General features: G+C 46.1%; 1 protein-coding gene across 2 annotated transcripts; it reads right to left on the minus strand.

The window, feature by feature from the left end:
* Nucleotides 1-24,956, minus strand: LOC137421391 (uncharacterized). Of its 2 annotated transcripts, none has more exons than XM_068107410.2 (5): nucleotides 24,612-24,956; nucleotides 18,891-18,944; nucleotides 7,508-7,561; nucleotides 6,105-6,155; nucleotides 1-3,818 (listed from the first exon to the last, which is right to left on the minus strand). In XM_068107410.2, the coding sequence occupies exons 1-5, from the start codon at nucleotides 24,844-24,846 to the stop codon at nucleotides 2,578-2,580; spliced, it is 1,635 nt and encodes a 544-aa protein (XP_067963511.2). In that variant the 5' UTR covers nucleotides 24,847-24,956; the 3' UTR covers nucleotides 1-2,577. The 2 variants fall into 2 exon arrangements, with proteins under 2 accessions (XP_067963511.2, XP_078639241.1); XM_078783115.1 differs by lacking the exon at nucleotides 24,612-24,956 and adding an exon at nucleotides 24,396-24,521.
* Nucleotides 24,957-26,314: the final 1,358 nt, after the last annotated feature.

Genomic DNA, 26,314 nt, shown 5'->3' on the forward strand with positions numbered 1-26,314 from the left:
TTCCCATTTTCTTAACCATTTAATCAAAGGGTAATACATTATGAATGAAATTACTCCATATAAATGTCTGTGACAATATAACGAAGGAAAAACCAAACAAAAGAATGGAGAAAAATCACAACTCCGGAATTTAAACAGAAAATGAAAGAAATATGAAAATACCAAATAAATCTTATAGAAGAGATAACCAAATTGAAAGTAGATAAAACAAAAATAAATAGACATTGAAACTGATTTATTAAAGGAAGTAAGAAAGAAATAACATGAATGGACAGAGAACCTTGATGGATGTCAATAAATCAATGAAAAAGATTCAACTACAATCTTTAAATGATATGTGGTTCAGGAGCCAAACAAGAACATGGAGAAGATTACCATTTTATCTTTGCTCAACACAGCAAGATTATTTTAAACAAGATCCAAATCCTAACGTATTATTTTTCAACATTCTTGATGGTGATTAAAGTTATAAAAATAAAGTTACTTCAATAAACCACAAAACAACCAACTATTTATTGGTTGCATTTATGAATTCAATTCAAGTACCAAAAACGAATTTGCTCTTAACTCTCTTTTGTCTTCTTCTTTTCTTTTGTAGATGGTCGAGGCTGGTGAAGAGCATGATGAAGTCTAATGGAAGAGATCTTATTTCTACTTTCTTCTTTGATTTAAATTAATTTTGGTTTCTGGAGTTCGACCACATAAAATGAACCTAAAATCTCTTCTCCATTCAAATCATATAATGTCCAAGGAACTGTGTCGAAAATGTCAACAATTTTAAAACCCCATTCGTCCATCTTTTGGTATAACTTTGAATAAAATGTTATTCCAATCTGTAAATTCTAACAATATCACCAACTTTAAATTTTGGATTTCTCATGTTGATGTCTTTTTCATATCCTAATTAGCAGAGACCCATGGAAATTCTGCGCAACGTAAAATGTGACTGCAAGTAGTTTGGTTGTGGTCTCCAATTATAGTTTGTTTGTAGTAATTTTCTCCGGTAAAGATTATAAGATCTGTCAGGTTCTTCTTTATCATTCTGTTGGTCCAGCTATCACTGGCGCAACTACAGCTTCACTGTTCTTTTGACTTCATATTTCAGATGTTGGTACTTGGTCATTGTCCTAGTTTCTGCATTATATAGACCAAAGTCACTGGGAACTGACATCTATTCGCAAGGCCGTTTTTTGTATCTGAGTACAATGTCTGGTCGCAATACTTTGATTTATCTGTTCACGTTTGATGGGATGGTCAGGTCATATGGAAGCATTATGTCCTCAATTTCAATGTTTGCTATTGTTTTGTGCTTAATTTATTTTTCTGAGTGGGCTATTCAATTTTTTGCAGACATGCCAGTGGATTACTCTGTGTACATTGCTGTGCCTTTTGTGTAAAATTGTTCTGACATGGGTTTTGTATATCCCAAGAGAAGGTGATGGTGCTTTCCTGTTTCAACCTTGCATAACCTACACCTGTCCGATTAACTAAATCCTTCCAATCTTTGTAAACTCATTGGTTATAGTGTCCTTGGGCATTTATAATGACACATTCTCAATCCCTGTTAGCATGGCCTCTTCTTAGCCACTCCTATGACCCATTAGGTCTATCCCCAATCTGTCCAGCTCTTTTATATTTTTATTTACCTGCTCTTTTGTTTTTCTCTCATTTGGCGGTGTATATTTGTTAAAATTTAATGTTATACTTTTCCTTTGTATTTTTTGCAATCATTGGGGCTGTATTCGTTATGTTTTGATTTCCTGCATAGCATCTTCTGTTCACATCTGTTCTTGGATTTATATTTTTACAAGGTGGGTTAGGGATACCATTTCTGGCTTCTCGTATTTGTATTTGTTTACAAATTTGAGTCGGCAGTCTGTTGAGATTTTCACGTACATGGCCAATCCCTTCTGCGCCTTTGGTTGGGCTCCATCAGGCCGCTACCTCCTCTTCTTGGTAAGAAGACATTCAGAATTGACTGGTTTTTGTAGAACATTTTGTTGGTAGTGAAAGGTTCATTTTCTTTGAAAGTTTGTACTGTGAGACTTGGATCTCAAGTGCATCATGTCCATCCATTGTGGCATTGGTGGAAGTTCTCCATTTAAAGGTGACTATTCACTTCTTATTGCCTCGTCTTTCACTTGTTCCTCTCAATTTTATTTCTTCTTCTGTTGGGTTGATGATGTGGCATGTCAAATAAAATAATTCCAAAAACAACTCGACTTCTAACAGATTGTGCACTTATAAGCCCTCTCTCCGGTATGAATTCTAATATGAGATTGGAAGTTGCTCTTGTTGCAAAACGTGCACTGGTATGGTCTTTCTCGTTGTGTTTAGTTGTGTTTTCCATTTGGGGGTTTCAGAAGGTGGAACGGAGTCCTCCAAGGACTCAGAAGTATTCACCTGCAGTTTGGTAAAGGATCATGTTTCAAGGACCAAGTTGTGCATTTTTGTCGTTTTCATATTTATTCTTTTCATGATGGACACTGAACACTGGGCAGCCTCCAAATGTACTTTGTTTGTAGTAATAATTCCCGGGTGAGTTTTCAAAATCTTAGTCAGTTTCTTCTTTATCAATCATGTTGCTCCAGCTATCACTGGCACAATGTTGGCGCTCTTCAGCTTCCATGTTCCTTTGACTTCGGTTTTCCGATCCTGATACTTGGTCATTTTCCTGATTTCCACGTTATTTAAACCAAATTCACTGGGTATTGACACTTCAAAATGCAATGCAGCCTTTTCGTTTTTGGATGCGAGTTCTATGTTCGGTTGCAATGCTTTGTTTTCCATGTTGTGATTGTCAATCTCTTTGGCGTGAATCCTAACATGCCGATTCATATCACACAACTGTGAAAATGTCTTGTTGCAAAATGTGCAGTTGTAGGGTGGCTTCTCTCCAGTGTGAATCCTAAAGTGCAGTTTCAAACTAGACAGATGTGAAAATGCCTTTTTGCAAACACTGCAATTGTAGGGCTTTTCTCCTGTATGGATTCTGAGGTGAGATGTCAAATGAGATGATTCCAAAAAAGATCTGTTGCAAACTGTGCAAGTGTAAGGTTTCTCTCCGGTATGAATTCTAATGTGAGAATGGAAATTGTTCGACTGTGTGAATGTCTTGTTACAGATTGTGCACTTGTAAGGCCTACCTCCGGTATGAATTCTCATATGAGAATGCAAACTGCTTGACCACGTGAATGTCTGGCTACAGATTGTGCACTTATGCATCTTCTCTCCTGTGTGCATTCTAAGATGAGAATGGAAATTGCCTGACCGCGTGAATGTCTTGCTACAGATTGTGCACTCGTAAGGCCTCTCTCCTGTATGAATTCTACCATGAGATTGCAAATTTCCTGACTGCGTGAATGTCTTGTTACAGAATGTGCACTTGTAAGGCTTCTCTCCAGTATGAATTCTAAGATGAGAATGCAAATTGCCTGACTGCGTGAATGTCTTGTTGCAAACTGTGCATTTGTATGGTGTCTGTCCTGTGTGAATATGCATATGGTTTTTAAAAGCACGTGATTTAGAAAATGATTTGTTGCAAAATTCGCACTTGTAGGGTTTTTCCACCAGGTATCCTTTCAGCTTTCCTTGCAAAAGCTTTGATGTGTGGGATGACTTCTTAGCAACCCTGGATTTTTCTCCATGCTTGCTCAACTTATCAGCATAACCAGTTCTCGTGTGATAAAAGCTGTGTTTAGGTTTCTTGTTGCATGGTTGCTGTTCTTGCTTTTCTGTGTGAAGTCTGACTTGGACATTAGGAGCACAGCCTGGAACACTTCTGCCAGAATTCTTCTGAGTATGTTTAGTTTGACTGCCTGTGAATGGGGAGAGGGGTGTGGGGGGGGGGGGGGGGGTGAGGTGGGGGGAGGGACGGTGAAAACAAATCACACACATTAATTTGAATTGGTTAACAAACGGTCATTCAAAATTTTAACACAAATTATCTTTCTGGACAGTTAGAGTTTGATATCTTGAACGCCCAACATTTTAAAAACAATCTGATTATTGGATAAACATTGAGGTTTGATGCAATGAAATAAAAACATCATTCTAAAAGGCAAAAAAGAAAAAATAATCCAGCACCTCATGTCCTGCATGAGCATGCAAAACTTCTTTACGAGCCTTCGACAATGAAGACTTATACTCCGTTCTCACTTGAACGATTTTCTACGCGAATGCCGTGCGACTACCAAATCGCACAGGGCGTACGGGAGTCGCACGGCAGTCTGTTGATTATTCGCACAGCTTGTAGGGGTGTCGTGTGTAATCACTGGTAATTCGGATGGGTCGCATGCCCGTGCGAGTTTTTTCAACTGTTGAAAATTTCAGACCACGTCACTCTACTCTGGACATGCTGCTTCTGCTTTCTCAACAATGGATGGAGGTCCTCAATGCCAAACAGGAAATTAGAGCTGTCTCCCTTGACATATCACGTGCCTTCGATACGGTCTGGCACCCCGCTCTGCTCACCAAACTCTCCTCCTTTGGTATCCATGGAAATATCCACGCATGGCTGGTGTACTTCCTCTCTTGTCGTAGTCAACGTGTGGCCCTGAATGGGTTTCTCTCATCTCCTCTTCCTGTTCAGGCTGGAGTTCCCCAAGGCAGTGTTCTGGGCCCTGTGCTTTTTCTTGTCTTCATCAATGATCTCTCTGACTCTCTTGAAAATCCTCTCTATCTCTTTGCTGATATCTCTCTACTCTCTGCCGCTCCATTCCTCATCCCTCAGATCGGCAGTCTGCAGCCTCCTCACTCTCTGCAGACCTGGACAAAATCACAGACTGGGCAAACAAGTGGAACATGTCTTTCAATCCTGACAAATCTCACACTCTTTCGATGTCTCGCCGAAAAGACCGACTGGACAAACCTCCCATCCACTTTCTGAATAATCCTCTCCAAGAAGTTCTGTCACTCAAGCTTTTGGGTCTCACTATCTGCCACGATCTTTCCTGGGAAAACCACATTTCAAATCTGGCCTCCAAAGCCAGTCGCCGACTGGGCGTCCTCCGTCGTGCGAAGTCCTCCCTTGGCACACCTGAGCTCCTCACCACATACAAGGCTTTCATCCGCAGCTCAATGGAATACTGCTCTCCCCTCTGGGCTGGTGCTCCTGCCTCACACCTAGCTCGTCTTCACGCTGTTGAAACCAAAGCGTTCACAATCATTGGAATCTCCCGTGATGAAGCTAACTCTGAGGGCCTTTCACTCACTCACCGCAGGCAGGTTGGTGGTCTTTCCGTCTTCTACTGACTCCTCTCCGGCCTTGCCCCCCCCCCCCCCAGCTCTCTCTAGGCTCTGTCCCCCAAATATTCCTACAGGTCGCACAAGATCTGCCTGCAACCCTCTTATGGTTAAACTGCCAAAATCAAGACTCTCTGCTCACCTTCACTCCTCTTTTCTCCCGCCTCTGGAACAAACTCCCTCACTCTCTTCAATCCCATTCCTCCCTCCAGGTTTTTAAAACAGCTGTTCACCACCATCTCTTATCTTCCCCCATCCAAAAGCTTGATCTTTTCTACCCCCGCTAATTTCACCCCAAATCCACTTTTTTGAAATACCAACTTCTTTCCTGGAAGTCCTTGGTGTCCTTGTGCTTTATACTTCTCTCACCCCTCCCCCTTCTTTCCCACGCCTCCTCCCCCCAAGCCCCTCCCTCCCACACATCTCCCGATGTCCCTGCTCTCAAATGTTGTGTTTGTGTGCTTCCCCTTCTCTCCCCATGTTGTCTACCGCTCCCTCTTTTTATATATTTTGTTTGTCTGTTTGATTTGTTTGTGTGATAAATGTTAGCTCTTTCACGAGCCTCGATTCTGTATACAAATCCTGTATTTACAATGAGTAGCTTGGTGGTGAGTGCATAAAAGCTTGCTGCGTGCCCCTCACTGGTGTGGGTTTGATTCCCATGGCTGTTGAGTGGATATTCCAGCATTCTACCACAAAGCGGTGACCAGTCCAGGATAAATTATTGTCTTGAAGTGTTCACGACTCGCAAGCCGCCGATGCTATATCAGGTGTAGGAGCACTTGTAGTCGTTATATTTAAAATGAGCAAGTGTCAACTTCAACTGGGACAAAATTAAAGTAAAGCAAGCTTATAATTACCTGCAATGCCCACAGCATCCCAATCAGGTCGTTCAATCTTCACAAAGGAAACTGAAAAAATACAGCAAATTGGTATAATGTTACAAAGTAAGGAAATACTAAAAAAAAAAGCAAATATGTTTATCGTGTTGTACTCCTTGTACTGTTGTAAATCACAGCAAGAGAAAGAATGAAGTGAAAGAGCATGCACGTGTAAGCATGTCTATGGAACAGCAACACCGATTGGTTCATCAGTCATGAGCTAAGTGGGACAATTATCTTTGGCTCCGATTGGCTGGAGCGGAGTTGAGAGCGATGACTCACCAGCACCAATACATTGGAGGGAGGGGGGATGGGATTACCCCAAAACCGAGGACTCGCCATTTAGATATTTGGAGGGGGAGATTTAGACTTTCAGGTGGGGTTGTAAAGGGGTGGAGGGGCTGAGGACTTTTTGTGTGGAGGGGGGGGGGGGAGGTTGGTGGGTTGTGTGGAGCGGAGGAGTTGAAGAGTTGTGGTGGTGAGGGCTTTTGAAGACAGAGTGTGAAGGGCAGGAGCAGGAATGAGGCCTTTGGGTTGGGAGGGGGAGGTTGAGGACTTGGGGTTTGGGAGTGGGGCTTGAAGACTTGGTATTGAGGAATGAGGCGTATTACTTGAAGAAGAAAAGGATACCGAGGACTCAAAGTCCCATTTTACATTCCATGGAATTTCCATGGGACCCTGCTATTTTGCTGTCAAAGGACATTCCTGTCAAAAGCCCAAACCATTCCATGCTCTAATGGGCACTAATTCCCTGAACAGGGTTATCTGCTAGTAATATTATATAAATGTGAAATTTTTAAATTTTTATTGACTAAGCATCCCACTCATGACTGGTGTTGGCTTAGCGGTTAGGGTGCCGGCCTGGGATCCTAGGATCCTGAGTTCGAATCCCGGTCGATCGCTGAATTAACGCCAGGGGGGTTGACTCAGCCTGTCATCCTTCCGAGGTCGGCAAATTGAGTACCAGCTTGCTGAGATGAATGATCCCGGTGTGTACCCCGGTTTAGAATAGGTACACCGTATCCCTGCTCATCGTAAGAGGCGACTAAGGGTTGGCGTCAGGAAAGGCATCCGGTCATTAAAAAAAAAAAACTGCCTCAAAAAGGGAACCATGAGGTCATGGGGCCCGCAAGGCTAACCCCCGCTTTAGCGGGGAAAAATGGCCTCAAAACGATCATTCATTCATTCATGACCTCCCCCAACACCACTCGCTCAAACATACCCTACCTCCCCCCCTCCCTGCTAGAATATCATAGCAAAAGCACAGCATTGAGTAGCAATGTTGTTAAATACTTTCAACATTACTGTATCATCTCCACAAAGTGATTCACACAACATTAGGCAACAAAATAAATTTAAAGAGCAAATCCAAAATTCATCACCTTTTTGATCCAGAGCTTCGAATGCTTCAGGTTCAACCTTTATCATTTGAACATCTGCAAACACATCACATTATAGATGAGGAATAAACGTTTGTGGACAGACATAATCCGAAATTTTGAAATCAAATTTCAAATTTTTTGGCACCCAGCTCTGCTCACCAAACTCTCCTCCTATGGTATCCATGGAAATCTCCATGCATGGCTTGCGGACTTCCTCTCTGGTCGTAGTCAACGTGTGGCCCTGAATGGATTTCTCTCATCTCCCCTTCCTGTTCAGGCTGGAGTTCCCCAAGGAAGTGTGCTGGGCCCTGTGCTTTTTCTGGTCTTTATCAATGATCTCTCTGACTCTCTGGAAAATCCTCTCTATCTCTTTGCTGATGACTCCACTCTCTGCCGCTCCATTCCTCTTCCCTCAGATAGGCAGTCTGCAGCCTCCTCACTCTCTGAAGACCTGGACAAAATCACAGACTGGTCAAACAAGTGGAACATGTCTTTCAATCCTGCCAAATCTCACTCTCTTACTATGTCTCTCCGAAAAGATCGACTGGACAACCCTCCCATCTACTTTCTCAACAATCCTCTCCAAGAAGTTCTGTCACTCAAGCTTTTGGGTCTCACTATCTGCCATGATCTTTCTTGGGAAAACCACATTTCCAAGCTGGCCTCCAAAGCCAGTCGCCGACTGGGCATCCTCCGTCGTGCGAAGTCCTTCCTCGGCACACCTGAGCTCCTCACCACATACAAGGCTTTCATCCGCAGCTCAATGGAATACTGTTCTCCCCTATGGGCTGGTGCTCCTGCCTCACACCTGGCTCGGCTTCACGCTGTTGAATCCAAAGCTTTCAAAATCATTGGAATCTCCCGCGATGAAGCTATCTCTGAGGGCCTTTCACTCACTCACCGCAGGCAGGTAGGTGGTCTTTCTGTCTTCTACCGACTCCTCTCCGGCCTTGCTCCCCCAGCTCTCTCCGTGCTCTGTCCCCCAAATATTCCTACAGGTCGCACAAGATCTGCCAGCAACCCTCTGATGGTTAAACTGCCGAAATCTCGGCTCTCTGCTCACCTTCACTCTTTCATTCCTCTTTTCTCCCGCCTGTGGAACAAACTCCCACACTCCCTTCAATCCCTCTCCTCCCTCCAGGTCTTTAAAACAGCTGTTCACCACCATCTCTTATCTTCCCCCATCCATAACCTTGATCTTTTCTACCCCCACTAATTCACCCCAGATCCACCTTGTTTGAAATTCCAACTTATTTCCTGGATATCCTGGCAGTGTCCATATGTTTATACCTCTCCCACCCCCCCCCCCCCCCCCCTCACATGCCTCCCCCCCAAAGCCCTCTCCCTCCCACAGATCTCTCGATGTCTCCATGTCTCTCGGTCCCTGCTCTCAAATGTTGTGTTTGTGTCCTTCCCCCTCTCTCCCCATCTTGTCTACCGCTCCCGATGTTATTTGTTTTATGTGTCTGTTTGTCTTTCTGTGTGATTAATTTTCGCTCTTTCACGAGCCTCGATCTTGTATACAAAAAAAAAAAAAAAAAAAAAAAAAAAAAAAAATCATTCCGACATAAACACAACCCTCTACTTTCCCCAAGAATCCGAGAATCACTACATTTTACCAAAAACAATAGTTGCTTGAGCGGGGCTCCACTACAAGTATGCTACATTAACAGGACATATTATCTGCACAGCTGTGAAGTGCACTCAGAATTCTCGAGATTGCAAGTAAACAACTTCAGGAGGAAAGGACTGAGTTGAATGAAGACTTGTATTTCAAGAAAATGTGAATGAGAAATAATGAAATTATGCTGTATTACATCCTTGTTACCTCGACAACCAAAGGTTGAGCAGGATATGTTTTTACCCCCGTTTGGCTGTTTGTTTGGTACTTGTGAAAATCGAAGATTGTTCAAGGATTGTTATTTTTTTTTTTGGTATAACAAGTCGAGGCTCGTGTAAGAGTCAACACATAAAACATATAATAGAGGGAGTGGGAGACAAGACGGGGAGAGAGAGGGAAGCACACCAGTAGAGCACAGGGACATCAGGAGATCCGTGAAAGGAAGTGCGCTGGGACGGGGTACACGGGATAAACAATATGGACACTACCAGGACTTTCAGGAAAGAAAACGGAATTTGAAAAAGGTGGATTTGGGGTGTTTTAACGAGGGTAGAAAAGATCAATGTTTTGGAAAGAGGAAATCAGAGATGGTGGTGAACAGCTGTTTTGAAGACCTGGAGGGAGGAGTGGGAATGAAGAGAGTGTGGTAGTTTATTCCAGATACGGGAAAAAAAAGAGGAATGAAAGAGTGAAGGTGAGCAGAGAGTCTTGATTTTGGCAGTTTCACCAGAAGAGGGTTGGGTTGCTGGCAGAACTTGTGCGTCATGCAGGAATATTTGGGGGACAGAGCACAGATAGAGCAGGGGGAGCTATGCCAGAGAGGAGTCGGTAGAAGACAGAAAGACCACCAACCTGTCTGCGGTGAGAGAGAGAAAGGCCCTCAGAATCAGCATCGTGGGAGATTCAAATGATTCTGAATGCTTTGGTTTCTACAGCGTGATTGCCGGTATGTATGTATATTGGTTGGTATTGTGCATTATTCTGTCCATTCGTTTGTCTGTACGTCACTCACTTGCAGGTCACATTTTTACTCCGACCTTCATGAAACTTCACCACCTGGTAGAGTTAGTCATAATCAAGAAGCCTGTTGTTTTTAGGTCAAAAGGTCAACATAGGCTAAATAAAGGTCACCAACTTTGCCAAATTTCAAAAATTGACAATTTTCATCCAATTGACTTGAAATACAACAAAACAACAACAGGCATTTTAAGGCCATTTTCCCTACTAGAGCGGGGGTTAGCCTTGTGGGCCCATGACAATCTTCTCAATTTTGCCCTATTTTCTGCATCTCCCCTTGTTAACCCCCTTGCCCGCATTTGTTCTTCCACCACCTTTAGCCAAGTCTTTATCAGTCTTCTCCTTCCTCTACTTCCTTCTGCATTCCTTTCCATCACTCTTATCAACCAGTCACTTTCATCCTTCCTCAACACATGACCAAACCATCTCAACCTGTTTCTCTTCACAGCATCAATCACAGGTTCTATTCCCATAAATCTATCATAATTCATCATTTGTCTTCCTCTCTCTCAACGATACTCCACACATCCACCGAACCATTCGCATTTCCACCCTTTCCAGCCTTCGCTGCTGCTCTACGTTCATTACCCATGTCTCTCTCACATAAATCATAACACTTCTCACACATGCAGCATACACCTTTCCCTTCAGCTTCAATGACACTCCCCTCCTCGTCAGCACGCCACTCAGTTCCCGAAACGTCTTCCATGCACATCTCACTTGAGCAACCGTTGTCAAGTCTGATCCACCTTCTCCATTCAGCATGTCTCCGAGGTAGCAAAATGTTTTCACACCTTCCAGCTTCACGCCGTCTCCAAGATCCAACTCAACATTTCCTCCATCTGCAGCTCCCTCCGTGCACACCTTACATTTGAATGTAGCTGCCACACTGGTTAATGACCCTCTCAGACCACTACACTACATCTCAGACTCAGACCTCTTTTGATGAACCCTCTCAGCACACATTGTACATTGAATGGAGTTCACTCCGACACCATTCCTGCACACAGCACACGGCCACTTCCTAGTTCTTTCCACCTCACCACATGCTTTACCACTTGCCATCACCTTCGTCTTCCCGATATTCACCTTCAGACCTTTTGCCTCCATACATTCCTTCAACTTGATCATCTTCTCCTTCAGTCCATCCATACTCTCCCCAATCAACACCAGATCATCTGCATACAACAACTCCCATGGTAAACCCTCCTTTACGTTCTGAGCCAGCACCTCCATCACAGCTACAAATAGTAGTGGACTTAGTACCGACCCCTGATGCACTCCCACCTTCACCTCAAACTCACCACTGTTCCCGTCCTTCGTCCTTACAGCTGTGCGCTCTATTGTACATTGCCATCACTACTCTGATCAACCATTCCTCCACTCCGAACTTCCTCAATGCTCACGTCAATACTTTGCGTGAAACCCTATCGAATGCTTTCTCCAGATCAACAAACTCAAGAAACAACCTCTTCCTCTTCTCCATGTACTTCTCCTGCAACTGCCTTGAAATGTTAACAACATTTGCATATTGGGTCATTGAATTGGTAAACGAACTATTTTTTATGTCAAAGGGTCAAAGGTCAACTCAAGGTTGATTTTCTAAAATCAATTTTCATCTGAAAAGTAATCAATTTTCATCTGATTGACGTGAGTTTGATTAAGATCTTCCATCAAGATATTTGATTAAGGTCAATATCTTTTTAGCTCTTACATGAGCCTCAATTCTGTATACAAAAAGAAGAAAAAAAAAAGATCAATTTTAATCTTGGTGAGATGGACAATTTGATGTATCCATGGCAACTTTTTTAGGGGAGGGGGGGAGAGGGAGTGGTGGATTTTGCAAGTATCGTGCTCTGCACGTCTTGTTTGTCGAAGCTGAAAACCTATTATTTTGAAGTCAATAGGACAAAGGTTAAGGTCACATAAAATGTAAATTTTCATTTGATTCACTTGACATCTACATATTGTTATGTCTACAGCTCACCAACGTGTTTGCCTCGGCACCTGAGGTCTTATGAATGCCTCCACAGATTTGCAAAATGGTCTCTTACTGTGTTCAGTTATTAAGTAATCTTTACCTTTCCCAAACGTTGCCCAAATGAACCGAAATTGACGGAACATGCACGGGAAGCAGATGGATCGAACACGTTTCTTACATTTTTAAAGGTATATTTATAATGAATATCAGGGGAAAGTTGGACATGACAAGCAGTTCAGAACAAACCATGTGCATGAAAAGACACAAACAGGGACAAGCCAGCCATGAGGAGCACCTGGAGACCTGCACCGTGACCAGCCCTCATGGCCCTTCTCCTTCACCCTCCTGCAAGTGGAGCTCTCATGGCCCCTCTTCGTCCTTCTGGTTTCTTCTTCCAAGCTTTTTCTTGGCACTTCTTCTTTAACCCTCCAAGCCTCCTGCACGCAAGGAGCTCTTTGTTGTGTCCTTTCTCTCCACCCTCTTCGTCCTTCTGGGCTGAGTCCTCCTCTATGCTGTTCCACCCATGGTGCAGCCGGAATAAAAATAAAAGTCAATCTCTTCTTCCGTACCCAAGATAGGCATGAGACCTGAGATTACGCCACCTTTGCTGGCACACACCGACGAGAGATCATGACGGTCCTTTCGCCGGATTTGGGGATTGTGTGGATGACTCGCGCACCCGCTCCTAAATCAGTACTGGAAGCGGTGGCATGTTCCTGTAAGAAAACTAAATGTACGTCTGGTCGCTGTTCATGCCTAAATTCGGGCCTTTCATGCACAGACATGTGTTTGTGCCAAGGGTGTGACAACGGTACCAATACGACGACGGAAAATGCATTCGAAAATGGGTCCGGGAGTGATGACAGCGACATAGAAAACGACCATTAGCATTTCAATATTTGAGCTGTTGAAATCTGATGCCCAATGCCCATATATGGTTGTGATTTACGGTGTTTTTAAGGTTTCTCCGTTGTTCACTCTATATTGTTTTTTACCTGTATTGTTTGAGAAACGTTTTTGTAAGTACGGTACCGTACTAATAAACACGCTGTGAATAGCTCTGACTGTCCTGTCTGACTGACTGTCTGAAGTCTGTAGCTCTGACTGTCTGAAGATAACCGCCTACTGTTTTCCCTAATTCACCTCAAGGATCCTGAGCAATGCTCGCCCCATGACCAATTGACCATCCATCTCATTCCACGGTTGTTCACTTCGTGGGTGAGTTACCAACCTCAAGAGTGTTCAGGAGGATCAATTTATCTTCAGTGAACCGCCCAAGCCCAACGCACAGTCTATCCGCTTATCGCATATCAACCCTTTTGCCAATCAAAATTAAGCAGTGTACACAGAATGGTTTTAGCATATTATACAATTATATGAGGGATTTACACGAGGGGGGGGACCAATGACCGGACGTTTTTTTTAAAATCTTCATTTACCCGAGAGGGGGTCATCCCCGGGAAAATTTTGAAAGCTAGATTGCCTGAGATGCGATCTGTGGCCATATTGCACCCGTTGCTGAAGTTGCAGCTAAGCCTGAATAGTTTCTTGTTATTTTTGAAAAAATTCATGGCCCTGAGGAGGGATGGCCCCATGGACACCCCCGGGAAAATTTTGAAAGTTAGATTGCCTGAGATTGCCGAGGGGGGGGGGGGGCATGGCACCATGCCACCCCTCGCTACGCCACTGGGGTTGGAAACACGGGATGATCAGAAGGGCCTTTTCACATCCCCCGACTGCTGGCGGCACGTTTATGGTCCTCATATAATCGTATAAATGCCGCAGTAAAGATGTTTTCTTTTTAAATGTATTTTGTCGAAAGGGATAAACTACTATATCTTTAAGGGCCTCCATACCCTTAATGGGCAAGAGTTGGACGGAGAACTTTTTCTCCGATGTTTGGTGTACCAACAGTTAGCATCAGGTGAAATTTCACCGAACACCCATTCCACGGAACGAAATTTCATTTCTAGGCCCTTACCAAGGTTTTGCTACCGGCCTAATGGTGGTGGGATGATGAAGTTGGAAAGAAGATTGACGAGAAGAGGAAGAAGTTCAAGGAGTGGCAGAACGCGAATGGTACGGGGGCAGAAAAGGAAGAGCATGAAGGTTATAAGGCAGCCAAGAAGGCTGCAAAGAAAGAGGTAGCAAAGGCGCAGGAGGCATGTCGGAAAATGTTCGGAGAACGCTTGGATTTGGAAGAGGGTCAGAGAGCGGTATTCAGGATGGCAAAGCAGATAGCGAAACAGAGGTGTCATGTGATGGGGGTGAGTTGCTTGAAGGATGAAGTGGGACTAATCGTTGTGGACCCAGATGGAATTAAAGGAACATGGAAGAGATATATGGAAATACTGTTGAATGCAGAGAATGAATGGGACGGCAACATAGAGAGTAACCCAGTTTTAGGACCGGCAGAGAAGATAACCGAGAAGGAAGTTGAGGAAGCGATTAAAGCAATGAAGAGTAGAAAAGCGGGAGGGCCGACGGGAGTTGTGGGAGATATGTTGAAGGCAGCGGGAAATTGGGGTGTGAAGAGAATGACAGAGATCTGCAATCTGGTGGTGAAAGAAGGCCGCATTCCAGTGGATTGGGAACTGAGTACCAATCCAACTGAGTACTGAACCCTCATCCCTCTGTACAAGGGGAAATGTGACCCTCTGGACTGTGGCTCGCATCGAGCGATAAAGTTATTGGAGCATGGCATGAAGGTATTGGAAAGGGTGTTGGAGAGGAGGATAAGGAAGAAAGTGAAGATTGACGAAATGCAGTTTGGATTTATGCCAGGAAGAGGAACGACAGACGCGCTTTTTATTGTGAGGCAGTTGCAGGAGAAGTACATGGAGAAGAGGAAGCAGTTGTTTCTTGGGTTTGTTGATCTGGAGAAAGCATTCGATAGGGTTCCACGTGAAGTAGTGACATCGGTATTGAGGAAGTTAGGAGTGGAGGAATGGTTGATCAGAGTAGTGATGGCAATGTACAAAAGAGCGCGCACAGCTGTAAGGACGAAGGACGGGAACAGTGGTGAGTTTGAGGTGAAGGTGGGAGTGCATCAGGGGTCGGTACTAAGTCCACTACTATTTGTACCTGTGATGGAGGTGCTGGCTCAGAACGTAAAGGAGGGTTTACCGTGGGAGTTGTTGTATGCAGATGATCTGGTATTGATTGCAGAAAGTATGGATGGACTGAAGGAGAAGATGAACAAGTGGAAGGAATGTATGGAGACGAAAGGTCTGAAGGTGAATATCGGAAAAACAAAGGTGATGGCAAGTGGTAAAGCATGTGGTGAGGTGGAAAGAACTGGGAAGTGGCCATGTGCTATGTGCAGGAAGGGTGTCGGAGTGAACTCAATTCAATGTACAATGTGCGCTGAGTGGGTTCATCAAAAATGTAGTGGTTTGAGAGGGTCATTAACCAGTGTGGCAGCTACATTCAAGTGTAAGGTGTGCACAGAGGGAGCTGCAGATGGAGGAAATGTTGAGTTGGATCTTGGAGACGGCGTGAAGCTGGAAGGTGTGAAAACATTTTGTTACCTAGGAGACATGCTGAATGGAGAGGGTGGATCAGACTCGGCAACGGTTGCTAAAGTGAGATGTGCATGGAAGAAGTTTCGGGAACTGAGTGGCGTGCTGACGAGGAGGGGAGTGTCGTTGAAGCTGAAGAGAAAGGTGTATGCTGCATGTGTGAGAAGTGTTATGATTTATGGGAGTGAGACATGGGTAATGAACATAGAGCAGCAACGAAGGCTGGAAAGGGTGGAAATGCAAATGGTTCAGTGGATGTGCGGAGTATCGTTGAGAGAGAGGAAGCCAAATGATGAATTGCGAAAGATGATGGGAATAGAGCCTGTGATTGATGCTGTGAAGAGGAACAGGTTGAGATGGTTTGGTCATGTGTTGAGGAAGGATGAAAGTGACTGGTTGAAAAGAGTGATGGAAATGAATGTAGAAGGAAGTAGAGGACGGGGAAGACCGAGAAAGATTTGGCTAAAGATGGTCGAAGAAGAAATGCGGGCAAGGGGGTTAACAAGGGGAGATGCAGAAAATAGGGCAAGATGGAGAAGATTGTCATGGGGACTGCAAGGCTAACCCCCGCTCTTGCAGGGAAAATGGCCTTTTAAAATGCCTGTTGTTGTGTTGTTTGTTCCACCACCCTATCTAGCACGTTACATTCGTTATTCGTGCCTGTTATTTGTGTCCTTTATGCGTTCCTCTCAGGACAAATTCAGAGCCAAACTACCGTTAAACAGAAAGTTTTTTATTTTTTTTCAAAGGGATCCAATTTGTGTTCAAAATACAACATTCAATATAAATATATTGTCCTCGATCATAAACTGACGTTTGTAGACAGACAGACAGACTCACGGATGTGAACCAATTGCTTAACCCTGCTTTTCACTTTGCATGTGCGGGGTAATAATTTTGTATTGTTGAGATGCATTCAAAACCCATGAACTACAACAAAATAAATAAATAAATTTATATATATGGGATTATATTTATAATGGGTGTGGCGACAATAAAGCAAAATCAATTTCATTGAAAATACAGGAACGATGAGCCTGACAGTAACTGCTTATGCTAAGTGAAAATGGTATCATGCCCATCTTGAACCTTATCCTTAAGGCCCCGGTCACACATAGGCAGATATTTTGGCGACTACTGGCGATCAAGATTTTTCGGCGACTACTGGCGATTTCGGGCGGTCAAATATGGTCAGGCGGCAGTATGGCGACTGCAGGCGGCCACATTGCGACTGCATTGCGACGACGCCCCGAGTGGGATGGCGACTGTTGAAGATCGACGACGACTGCATTGCGGATGCACGGCGACAGCGTGGCGACAGTCTGGCGGCTAGATTACGACCGATGGCGGATCGTGGCGACTGCATTGGGGCCGGGTGGCGGTTTACTCCGACGTCCGCAAGACTGCAATAAGACCGCCGGCGATTGGAGACGATTCACACAACTTTTTAAATCTTTATTTCTCTAATTTACATTTCACTTTATTCATTTCAATGATGTATGACATGAAGCATAAAGATGTTTGATGTACAATAAAAAAGTTAATAAAGATGTATCATTGTAATGTAATAATCAAACTTTTCTGCAGGGAGAGAGAATGGAAATAAAGTCCAACAAATTATTTCCACTGGTCCCAAGTCCCATAAATAAAGTTTCCAAAGGACCAAAGTCCCAAAAATAAAGTTCCCAAAAGTCCCAAGTCCAAACAATAAAGCCATATCCTTGTCGGCACCACAGGACCTCACTCCACGGAGACCCTCACACCATCCTGTCTTGCCATGGAATCGTGGTATGTCGTAATGCAGTCGCCAGCAGTCGTATCTCTGTCGCCAATGGCCGTAACTCGGCCGCCACTAGTCCTACTGCTGTCGTCGTCAGTCTCCCATAGCCGCAGGGGAGACGTGGCAGTTCTTCTGTAGTCGATATGCAGCCGCAACAGTGTCGGCCCGTAGTCGGGAAGATGCCGCAGGAAGGCCGTATGGCATTCACATCTCTGCCGTGCTAGCTGGTGGGGCGATTGCGGAAGACTATGAGCGACTGGGTTGCGGCCGCTTTACGGTCTTATTACGGATACCGACGACAGCATGGCGGTTCCATCACGACAGCATGGCGGATCTTTTTTGAGGACGACTGAGCGCACCGTTTTTAAACATTTAAAAATATATTTGGCCCCTTTGCGGCTCTTGCCGACTGCAGCCGACCTGGGGAGGATAACCACGACTACAGAAGACCGTCCATTACGGTTTCATTACGATTGTCGGCGGGTGGTGGCGATTTTTCCAGTCGCCAGTAGTCGCCGACAAATCCGCCTATGTGTGACCTAGGCATAAGACACAGACTGGCACAGTTGGATACAGCACATGAGAGGGGGAGAGAAATAAGATGAGGATGTAGAAGCTGGTGGCCTTTTGTCGTTTCAGGTACCGGAGGATGGTGCAGATTGAGGCGAGCTATACTGGAGCGGAAGCGTGCTCATCAGTGCATTCCCCAAACCAGTAGAGCTTGAAGTCTGGCTCCAATCTTCGAGGCTGCAACTCGACTCTAACTGTAACCTGCTGCAGCTCGGATGGTGACTTGCCTGTCTAGATCCGATACTCTAACTGCTGGTGAACAGCGACTGCAGCTCTCGTCTCAAACTCGTCCACAAAGTGATTCGTAACATGACCTCCGGGTCACAGAACACCGGCTGTCATGACGTCACACACAAAAGGTGTCGCCCACTCGGATGCCATGACAGCACGCACATGGCTGGAAAAATAAATACAGTGGAGAGGAAATGGAAAGTACGTGTAATGGAGAAAATATAGAGGGGTGGCAGGAAGACAAGGGACTGTCTTCACAACCACTTCTGATGGCTAATTGAGGTGATTTTGAGGTGACATATGCAAATATTCATTGGGAGATAATTGTATAGTATATTAATCGCTTTACTCCCCCCACCCCGACTTCCTCCACCACCCCCAAGTCATTTTATCACAATATATAAATTTGAAAAATAGTGTTGAATAACAACCTACTCATAACCTCCCCCAAAGCTTCTTTAAGCAAACTTATTCAAGTGCAATTTGCCACGTAAACTGCTTGCCCTCTTTCCCTCCTCTCCCCAAGAAAATATAATGGGAAAAGCACAGCATTAAGTAGCAATGTTACTGAATACAATCAACAATGTCATAAAATGTCGACAAAGTGAATCACAAAACAAAAGGCAACAAAATATATTTGAAGAGTGCAAAGCTCTCATCACCTTTTTGATCCAAAGCGTCCAATGCTTCAGGTTCAACCTTTATAACGTGAAGATCTGCAAACACATCACATTATAGAGTAATACTAACGTTTGTGTGCAGACAAAATCCAAAACTGTCAAAGCAGAAATTCATTCCTACATTAAACAATTCCCTCTTCTTTCTCCAATTGTATTTTGTTGTTCCATACAAAGTCAAGGCTCGTGAAAGAGCGAGAGCGTAACAGAACAAAAGAACGGCACTCAGTAGAGAGGACACCTCCACCTGGTTGGCCATATCACTCAATGGTGAAGAATTACTTTTTAAAATTCTACGAGCTGGATCCGGATCTTCACCAAAATTGAATCGATTCTTCCATGTCTTACACACACACAACCTGCCCAACAAGTTTCGTGCAAATCCATCGATAACTTTTTGAGATATCCTCCTTTGTATCGTTTATGGCCCTGTCTCCCAATGGTGAAGAGTCCACTTGAAAAATTAAATAATTCTCATATCCGAATCTATATTCAGATCTTCACCAAAATCGAATCGATTCTTCCTCGTCACACACACAACCTGTCAACCAAGTTTCGTCCAAATCCATCCACAACTTTTTGAGATATCTTGCTATGCATAGTTTTTGGCCCTGTCTCCCGATGGTGAAGAATCACTGAGAAATTAAATAATTCTCATATCCAAATCCATATTCAGATCTTCACCAAAATCGAATCGAATCGTCCTTGTCAGACACCCAACCTTCCCACCAAGTTTCGTCCAAATCCGTCCACAACTTTTTGAGATATCCTGCTATGCATAGCTTTTGGCCCCATCTCCCAATGGTGAAGAATCACTTAAAAAATTCTGCTAGCCGGATCCGAATCCAGATCTTTACCAAAATCTAATCATTTCATCCTTGTCAAATACATTATGTCTCTGCCACATTTCGTCCAGATCCGTCCACAACATTTTGAGATATCCTGCTATGCATAGCTTTTGGCCTTATCTCGCAATGGTGAAGAATCACTTAAAATATTCTGCTAGCCGTTTCCGAATCTGGAACTTCACCAAAATCGAATCATTTCTTCCTTGTCAAATACATTACGTCTCTGCCACATTTCGTCCAGATCCGTCCACAACTTTTTGAGATATTTTGTTCACAGATAAACGGACAGACAGACAGGGGTGAAAACAGTAGGAAGTGGGGGGGGGGGGGGGCGGAGGGAGAAACATCAATAGCAGGGTTGGTGAGGGGAAATGGTGGGGGTAAATGGGTCGGAGATTGTGTAAAAGGGGGTGGGGGAGGTGGTGGTGGGTGGAAATGGGTCGGAGATTGTGTAAAAGGGGGTGGGGGAGGTGGTGGTGGGGGGAAATGGGTCGGAGATTGTGTAAAAGGGGGTGGGGGAGGTGGTGGTGGGGGGAAATGGGTCGGAGATTGTGTAAAAGGGGGTGGGGGAGGTGGTGGTGGGGGGAAATGGGTCGGAGATTGTGTAAAAGAAGGGGGTGTAGGAGGTGGTGGTGGGGGGAAATGGGTCGGCGATTGTGTAAAAGGGGGTGGGGGAGGTGGTGGTGGGGGAAAATGGGTCGGAGATTGTGTAAAAGAAGGGGGTGTAGGAGGTGGTGGTGGGGGGAAATGGGTCGGCGATTGTGTAAAAGGGGGTGGAGGAGGTGGTGGTTGGGGGAAATGGGTCGGAGATTGTGTAAAAGAAGAGGGTGGAGGAGGTGGTGGTGGGGGGAAATGGGTCGGAGATTGTGTAAAAGAAGGGGGTGGGGAGGTGGTGGTTGGGGGAAATGGGTTGGAGATTGTGTAAAAGAAGAGGGTGGAGGAGGTGGTGGTGGGGGGAAATGGGTCGGAGATTGTGTAAAAGAAGGGGTTGGGGGGAAATGGGTCGGAGATTGTGTAAAAGAAGGGGGTGGAGGAGGTGGTGGTGGGGGGAAATGGGTCGGAGATTGTGTAAAAGGGGGTGGGGGAGATGGTGGTGGGGGGAAATGGGTCGGAGATTGTGTAAAAGGGGGTGGGGGAGGTGGTGGTGGGGGGAAATGGGTCGGAGATTGTGTAAAAGAAGGGGGTGGGGAGGTGGTGGTGGGGGGAAATGGGTCGGAGATTGTGTAAAAGAAGGGGGTGGGGAGGTGGTGGTGGGGGGAAATGGGTCGGAGATTGTGTAAAAGAAGGGGGTGGGAGAGGTGATGGTGGGGGGAAATGGGTCGGAGATTGTGTAAAAGAAGGGGGTGGGGGAGGTGGTGGTGGGGGGAAATGGGTCGGAGATTGTGTAAAAGAAGGGGGTGGGGGGAAATGGGTCGGAGATTGTGTAAAAGAAGGGGGTGGAGGAGGTGGTGGTGGGGGGAAATGGGTCGGAGATTGTGTAAAAGAAGGGGGTGGAGGAGGTGGTGGTGGGGGGAAATGGGTCGGAGATTGTGTAAAAGGGGGTGGGGGAGGTGGTGGTGGGGGGAAATTGGTCGGAGATTGTGTAAAAGAAGGGGGTGGAGGAGGTGGTGGTTGGGGGAAATGGGTCGGAGATTGTGTAAAAGAAGAGGGTGGAGGAGGTGGTGGTGGGGGGAAATGGGTCGGAGATTGTGTAAAAGGGGGTGGGGGAGGTGGTGGTGGGGGGGAAATGGGTCGGAGATTGTGTAAAAGAAGGGGGTGGGGAGGTGGTGGTGGGGGGGGAAATGGGTCGGAGATTGTGTAAAAGAAGAGGGTGGAGGAGGTGGTGGTGGGGGGAAATGGGTCGGAGATTGTGTAAAAGAAGGGGTTGGGGGGAAATGGGTCGGAGATTGTGTAAAAGAAGGGGGTGGAGGAGGTGGTAGTTGGGGGAAATGGGTCGGAGATTGTGTAAAAGAAGGGGGTGGAGGAGGTGGTGGTGGGGGGAAATGGGTCGGAGATTGTGTAAAAGGGGGTGGGGGAGGTGGTGGTGGGGGGAAATGGGTCGGAGATTGTGTAAAAGGGGGTGGGGGAGGTGGTGGTGGGGGGAAATGGGTCGGAGATTGTGTAAAAGAAGGGGGTGGGGAGGTGGTGGTGGGGGGAAATGGGTCGGAGATTGTGTAAAAGAAGGGGGTGGAGGAGGTGGTGGTGGGTGGAAATGGGTCGGAGATTGTGTAAAAGAAGGGGGTGGGAGAGGTGGTGGTGGGGGGAAATGGGTCGGAGATTGTGTAAAAGAAGGGGGTGGGGGAGGTGGTGGTGGGGGGAAATGGGTCGGAGATTGTGTAAAAGAAGGGGGTGGAGGAGGTGGTGGTGGGGGGAAATGGGTTGGAGATTGTGTAAAAGGGGGTGGGGGAGGTGGTGGTGGGGGGAAATTGGTCGGAGATTGTGCAAAAGAAGGGGGTGGAGGAGGTGGTGGTTGGGGGAATTGGGTCGGAGATTGTGTAAAAGAAGAGGGTGGAGGAGGTGGTGGTGGGGGGAAATGGGTCGGAGATTGGGTAAAAGGGGGTGGGGAGGTGGTGGTGGGGGGGAAATGGGTCGGAGATTGTGTAAAAGAAGGGGGTGGGGAGGTGGTGGTTGGGGGAAATGGGTCGGAGATTGTGTAAAAGAAGAGGGTGGAGGAGGTGGTGGTGGGGGGAAATGGGTCGGAGATTGTGTAAAAGGGGGTGGGGGAGGTGGTGGTGGGGGGGAAATGGGTCGGAGATTGTGTAAAAGAAGGGGGTGGGGAGGTGGTGGTGGGGGGGGAAATGGGTCGGAGATTGTGTAAAAGAAGAGGGTGGAGGAGGTGGTGGTGGGGGGAAATGGGTCGGAGATTGTGTAAAAGAAGGGGTTGGGGGGAAATGGGTCGGAGATTGTGTAAAAGAAGGGGGTGGAGGAGGTGGTAGTTGGGGGAAATGGGTCGGAGATTGTGTAAAAGAAGGGGGTGGAGGAGGTGGTGGTGGGGGGAAATGGGTCGGAGATTGTGTAAAAGGGGGTGGGGGAGGTGGTGGTGGGGGGAAATGGGTCGGAGATTGTGTAAAAGGGGGTGGGGGAGGTGGTGGTGGGGGGAAATGGGTCGGAGATTGTGTAAAAGAAGGGGGTGGGGAGGTGGTGGTGGGGGGAAATGGGTCGGAGATTGTGTAAAAGAAGGGGGTGGAGGAGGTGGTGGTGGGTGGAAATGGGTCGGAGATTGTGTAAAAGAAGGGGGTGGGAGAGGTGGTGGTGGGGGGAAATGGGTCGGAGATTGTGTAAAAGAAGGGGGTGGGGGAGGTGGTGGTGGGGGGAAATGGGTCGGAGATTGTGTAAAAGAAGGGGGTGGAGGAGGTGGTGGTGGGGGGAAATGGGTTGGAGATTGTGTAAAAGGGGGTGGGGGAGGTGGTGGTGGGGGGAAATTGGTCGGAGATTGTGCAAAAGAAGGGGGTGGAGGAGGTGGTGGTTGGGGGAATTGGGTCGGAGATTGTGTAAAAGAAGAGGGTGGAGGAGGTGGTGGTGGGGGGAAATGGGTCGGAGATTGGGTAAAAGGGGGTGGGGAGGTGGTGGTGGGGGGGAAATGGGTCGGAGATTGTGTAAAAGAAGGGGGTGGGGAGGTGGTGGTTGGGGGAAATGGGTCGGAGATTGTGTAAAAGAAGAGGGTGGAGGAGGTGGTGGTGGGGGGGAAATGGGTTGGAGATTGTGTAAAAGAAGGGGGTGGGGGGAAATGGGTCGGAGATTGTGTAAAAGAAGGGGGTGGAGGAGGTGGTGGTTGGGGGAAATGGGTCGGAGATTGTGTAAAAGAAGGGGGTGGAGGAGGTGGTGGTGGGGGGAAATGGGTCGGAGATTGTGCAAAAGAAGGGGGTGGAGGAGGTGGTGGTTGGGGGAAATGGGTCGGAGATTGTGTAAAAGGGGGTGGGGGAGGTGGTGGTGGGGGGAAATGGGTCGGAGATTGTGCAAAAGAAGGGGGTGGAGGAGGTGGTGGTTGGGGGAAATGGGTCGGAGATTGTGTAAAAGGGGGTGGGGGAGGTGGTGGTGGGGGGAAATGGGTCGGAGATTGTGTAAAAGAAGGGGGTGGAGGAGGTGGTGGTGGGGGGAAATGGGTCGGAGATTGTGTAAAAGGGGGTGGGGGAGGTGGTGGTGGGGGGAAATGGGTCGGAGATTGTGTAAAAGAAGGGGGTGGAGGAGCTGGTGGTTGGGGGAAATGGGTCGGAGATTGTGTAAAAGGGGGTGGGGGAGGTGGTGGTGGGGGGAAATGGGTCGGAGATTGCGTAAAAGAAGAGGGTGGAGGAGGTGGTGGTGGGGGGAAATGGGTCGGAGATTGTCTAAAAGAAGAGGGTGGAGGAGGTGGTGGTGGGGGGAAATGTGTCGGAGATTGTCTAAAAGAAGAGGGTGGGGGAGATGGTGGTGGGGGGAAATGGGTCGGAGATTGTGTAAAAGAAGAGGGTGGGGGAGGTGGGTGGAGGGATTGGGAGTCGCAAATTCCGACATGTGCGTTTAGTGCGTACATAATAAATAAATACGAGCGCTTCAGACAAGAACAGTGGATAACAAGGGAAGGTGAGATATCCTGATTATATATATATGTATCGTTTTTGGTCCTAAATCTCTCAATGGCGAAGAATCATTTAAAAATAAATAGCATCCGGATCCGAATCTTCACCAAAATCGAATCATGTCGTCCGTCCGCGTCACACCCAACGAACCTCTCCATCAAATTTCGTCCGAATCCGTCCATAACGATTTGAAACATCCTGTTCACAAAGGAAGGTTGTAATCTCATTGGTTCTTGTGCGAAGGACGCGTCACGTTAACCCAACATTATTACCAGGTGTGGAAAACATCAACATGGTTTTTGAACTCGTCCTCTTAGTCTTACCTGAATAATCGGAAGGTGTGTTTTGTAGTCCACAGGTATCGTGTTCACCTTCCACAAGCTCCATCGCTCCATCGAAGGACTCGGTGAGGATTTTAACCGAATACCTCGTGATAAAAGCAACACATATCCGCGGTTCCGCGGAGGCAGATTCGTCACAATAAAAATAAGAACAGGAATCTTGACATTTTACCCACAATTCCTTAGTCAATCCTTTCGCACTAACTATCGACTCCATGAATAACAGACCCCCAACACTGAGAGCTTCAATTTATTACGTCCGCAAATTATGACAATTTTTTTACCTGCACTCACCTCAGTCGACACCATCATTCCCGATTTGTCTCTTCCACCAATCCAAAAACCATCCCCTTCTCTGCCAATCCTCTAATCTCCTAAACGTTTTCCCTTCTCCTAATCATTTCACCAAAATCTAATCATTTCGTCCTCGTCACATACCCAACCTGTCCACCACATTTCGTCCAAATCTGTGCACAATGTTTTGAGATATCCTGCTCAATGACAATCAAACAAGATTTTGAGCACAGCACGATACTTCCGAAATTCATAAAAACAAATTTAACCTTAAAATAATTCATGGTTCAATTAATTGACCAGATCTGAAAATCCTCTTCAAACTTCGTCAATCGGATAAAAATAGACGATATTAGAAATTCGGCCTAAATTGACCTTTTGGCCTATGTTGACCTGTTGACCTCAAACAATTGGTAGTTGAACTCAGTGACCTTATATGCTAATCCTGTTCAAATTTCAAGTCAATCTGATAAAAATTGAGGATTTTGAAAATTTCACCCAAGATGTTGACCTTTGACCTATGTTGACATTTTGGCCTATGTTGACCTGTTGACCTCAAAAAAAATTGGTAGTTGAACTCTGTGACCCGATATGCAAATTATATTCAAATTTCAAGTCAATCTGATGAAAATTGAGGATTTTAGAAATTTCAACTAAGATGTTGACCTTTGGCCTATGTTGACCTTTTGACCTCAAAAGCAATAGTCTTCTTGCTTATGACCAAGTACCATTTTGTGAATATCGCTCTAAAATTGTAACCTGCAAGCGATTGACAGACAGACAGACAGACAGACAGAATAACACACACGACCAACCAATATACTTGAAATATCTTCGATTTTCGCAAGTAACGGATAGACAGAGACCGAGAGGGGTGAAACATAACCTCTGTCCACCACCATAGACAGTGGGTCAAGCCTCCAAAATCAGTGGCAGAGGTAACAAGAGGTGGGAGCAGAGTGGGAGTCGCAGCCAAAGGATTCTCCTGGGGGTTGGGAGGTAAAGATCAGTGCAAGGCCGGTGAGAAATTGAGTTATTGATGTAAAGAGCAACTCCACAACAAGGGCAGGTTTCAGGCCGATCAAATCGGAAGAGACACTACGAAGCCAGGGACGTCCTGTGGGAGGAAGGATAATGTTAAACAGATGATGTCCAGGCAGGTTGGAGTGGAGGCCTTGGATGTTTGAGGTCCACACAGTGAGGGACAGGGGAGTAGGCGTTGGGTCGGTCCAGGACAGGTGGGTGGCTTGGTGGATTGAAGGGGGCAGGATATGGGAGGGGGGAGATGGGAGGGGTCGGGATGGCAGATGGGGGTGATGGGAGGAGGCAGTATGGGGGAGAAAGAAAGTGGGGTTGAAGAAAATTTATCAACATTATCCATATAGTCACAA

The sequence above is a fragment of the Myxine glutinosa genome, chromosome 1 (assembly GCF_964187855.1).
Source record: "Myxine glutinosa chromosome 1, kmMyxGlut1.1, whole genome shotgun sequence".
NCBI classification, from domain to species: Eukaryota; Metazoa; Chordata; class Myxini; order Myxiniformes; family Myxinidae; genus Myxine; species Myxine glutinosa.

What these genes read in the sequence shown, in the direction of transcription:
- LOC137421391 (XM_068107410.2), bottom strand. Translation starts at nt 24,846, where the DNA reads ATGGAGTCGATAGTTAGTGCGAAAGGATTGACTAAGGAATTGTGGGTA. An exon ending in CACACCTTCCGATTATTCAG is followed by an intron (nt 18,945 to 24,611) that starts GTAAGACTAAGA and finishes ATGTGTTTGCAG; the next exon opens with ATCTTCACGTTATAAAGGTT. An exon ending in CGAAGCTCTGGATCAAAAAG is followed by an intron (nt 6,156 to 7,507) that starts GTGATGAATTTT and finishes GTATTTTTTCAG; the next exon opens with TTTCCTTTGTGAAGATTGAA.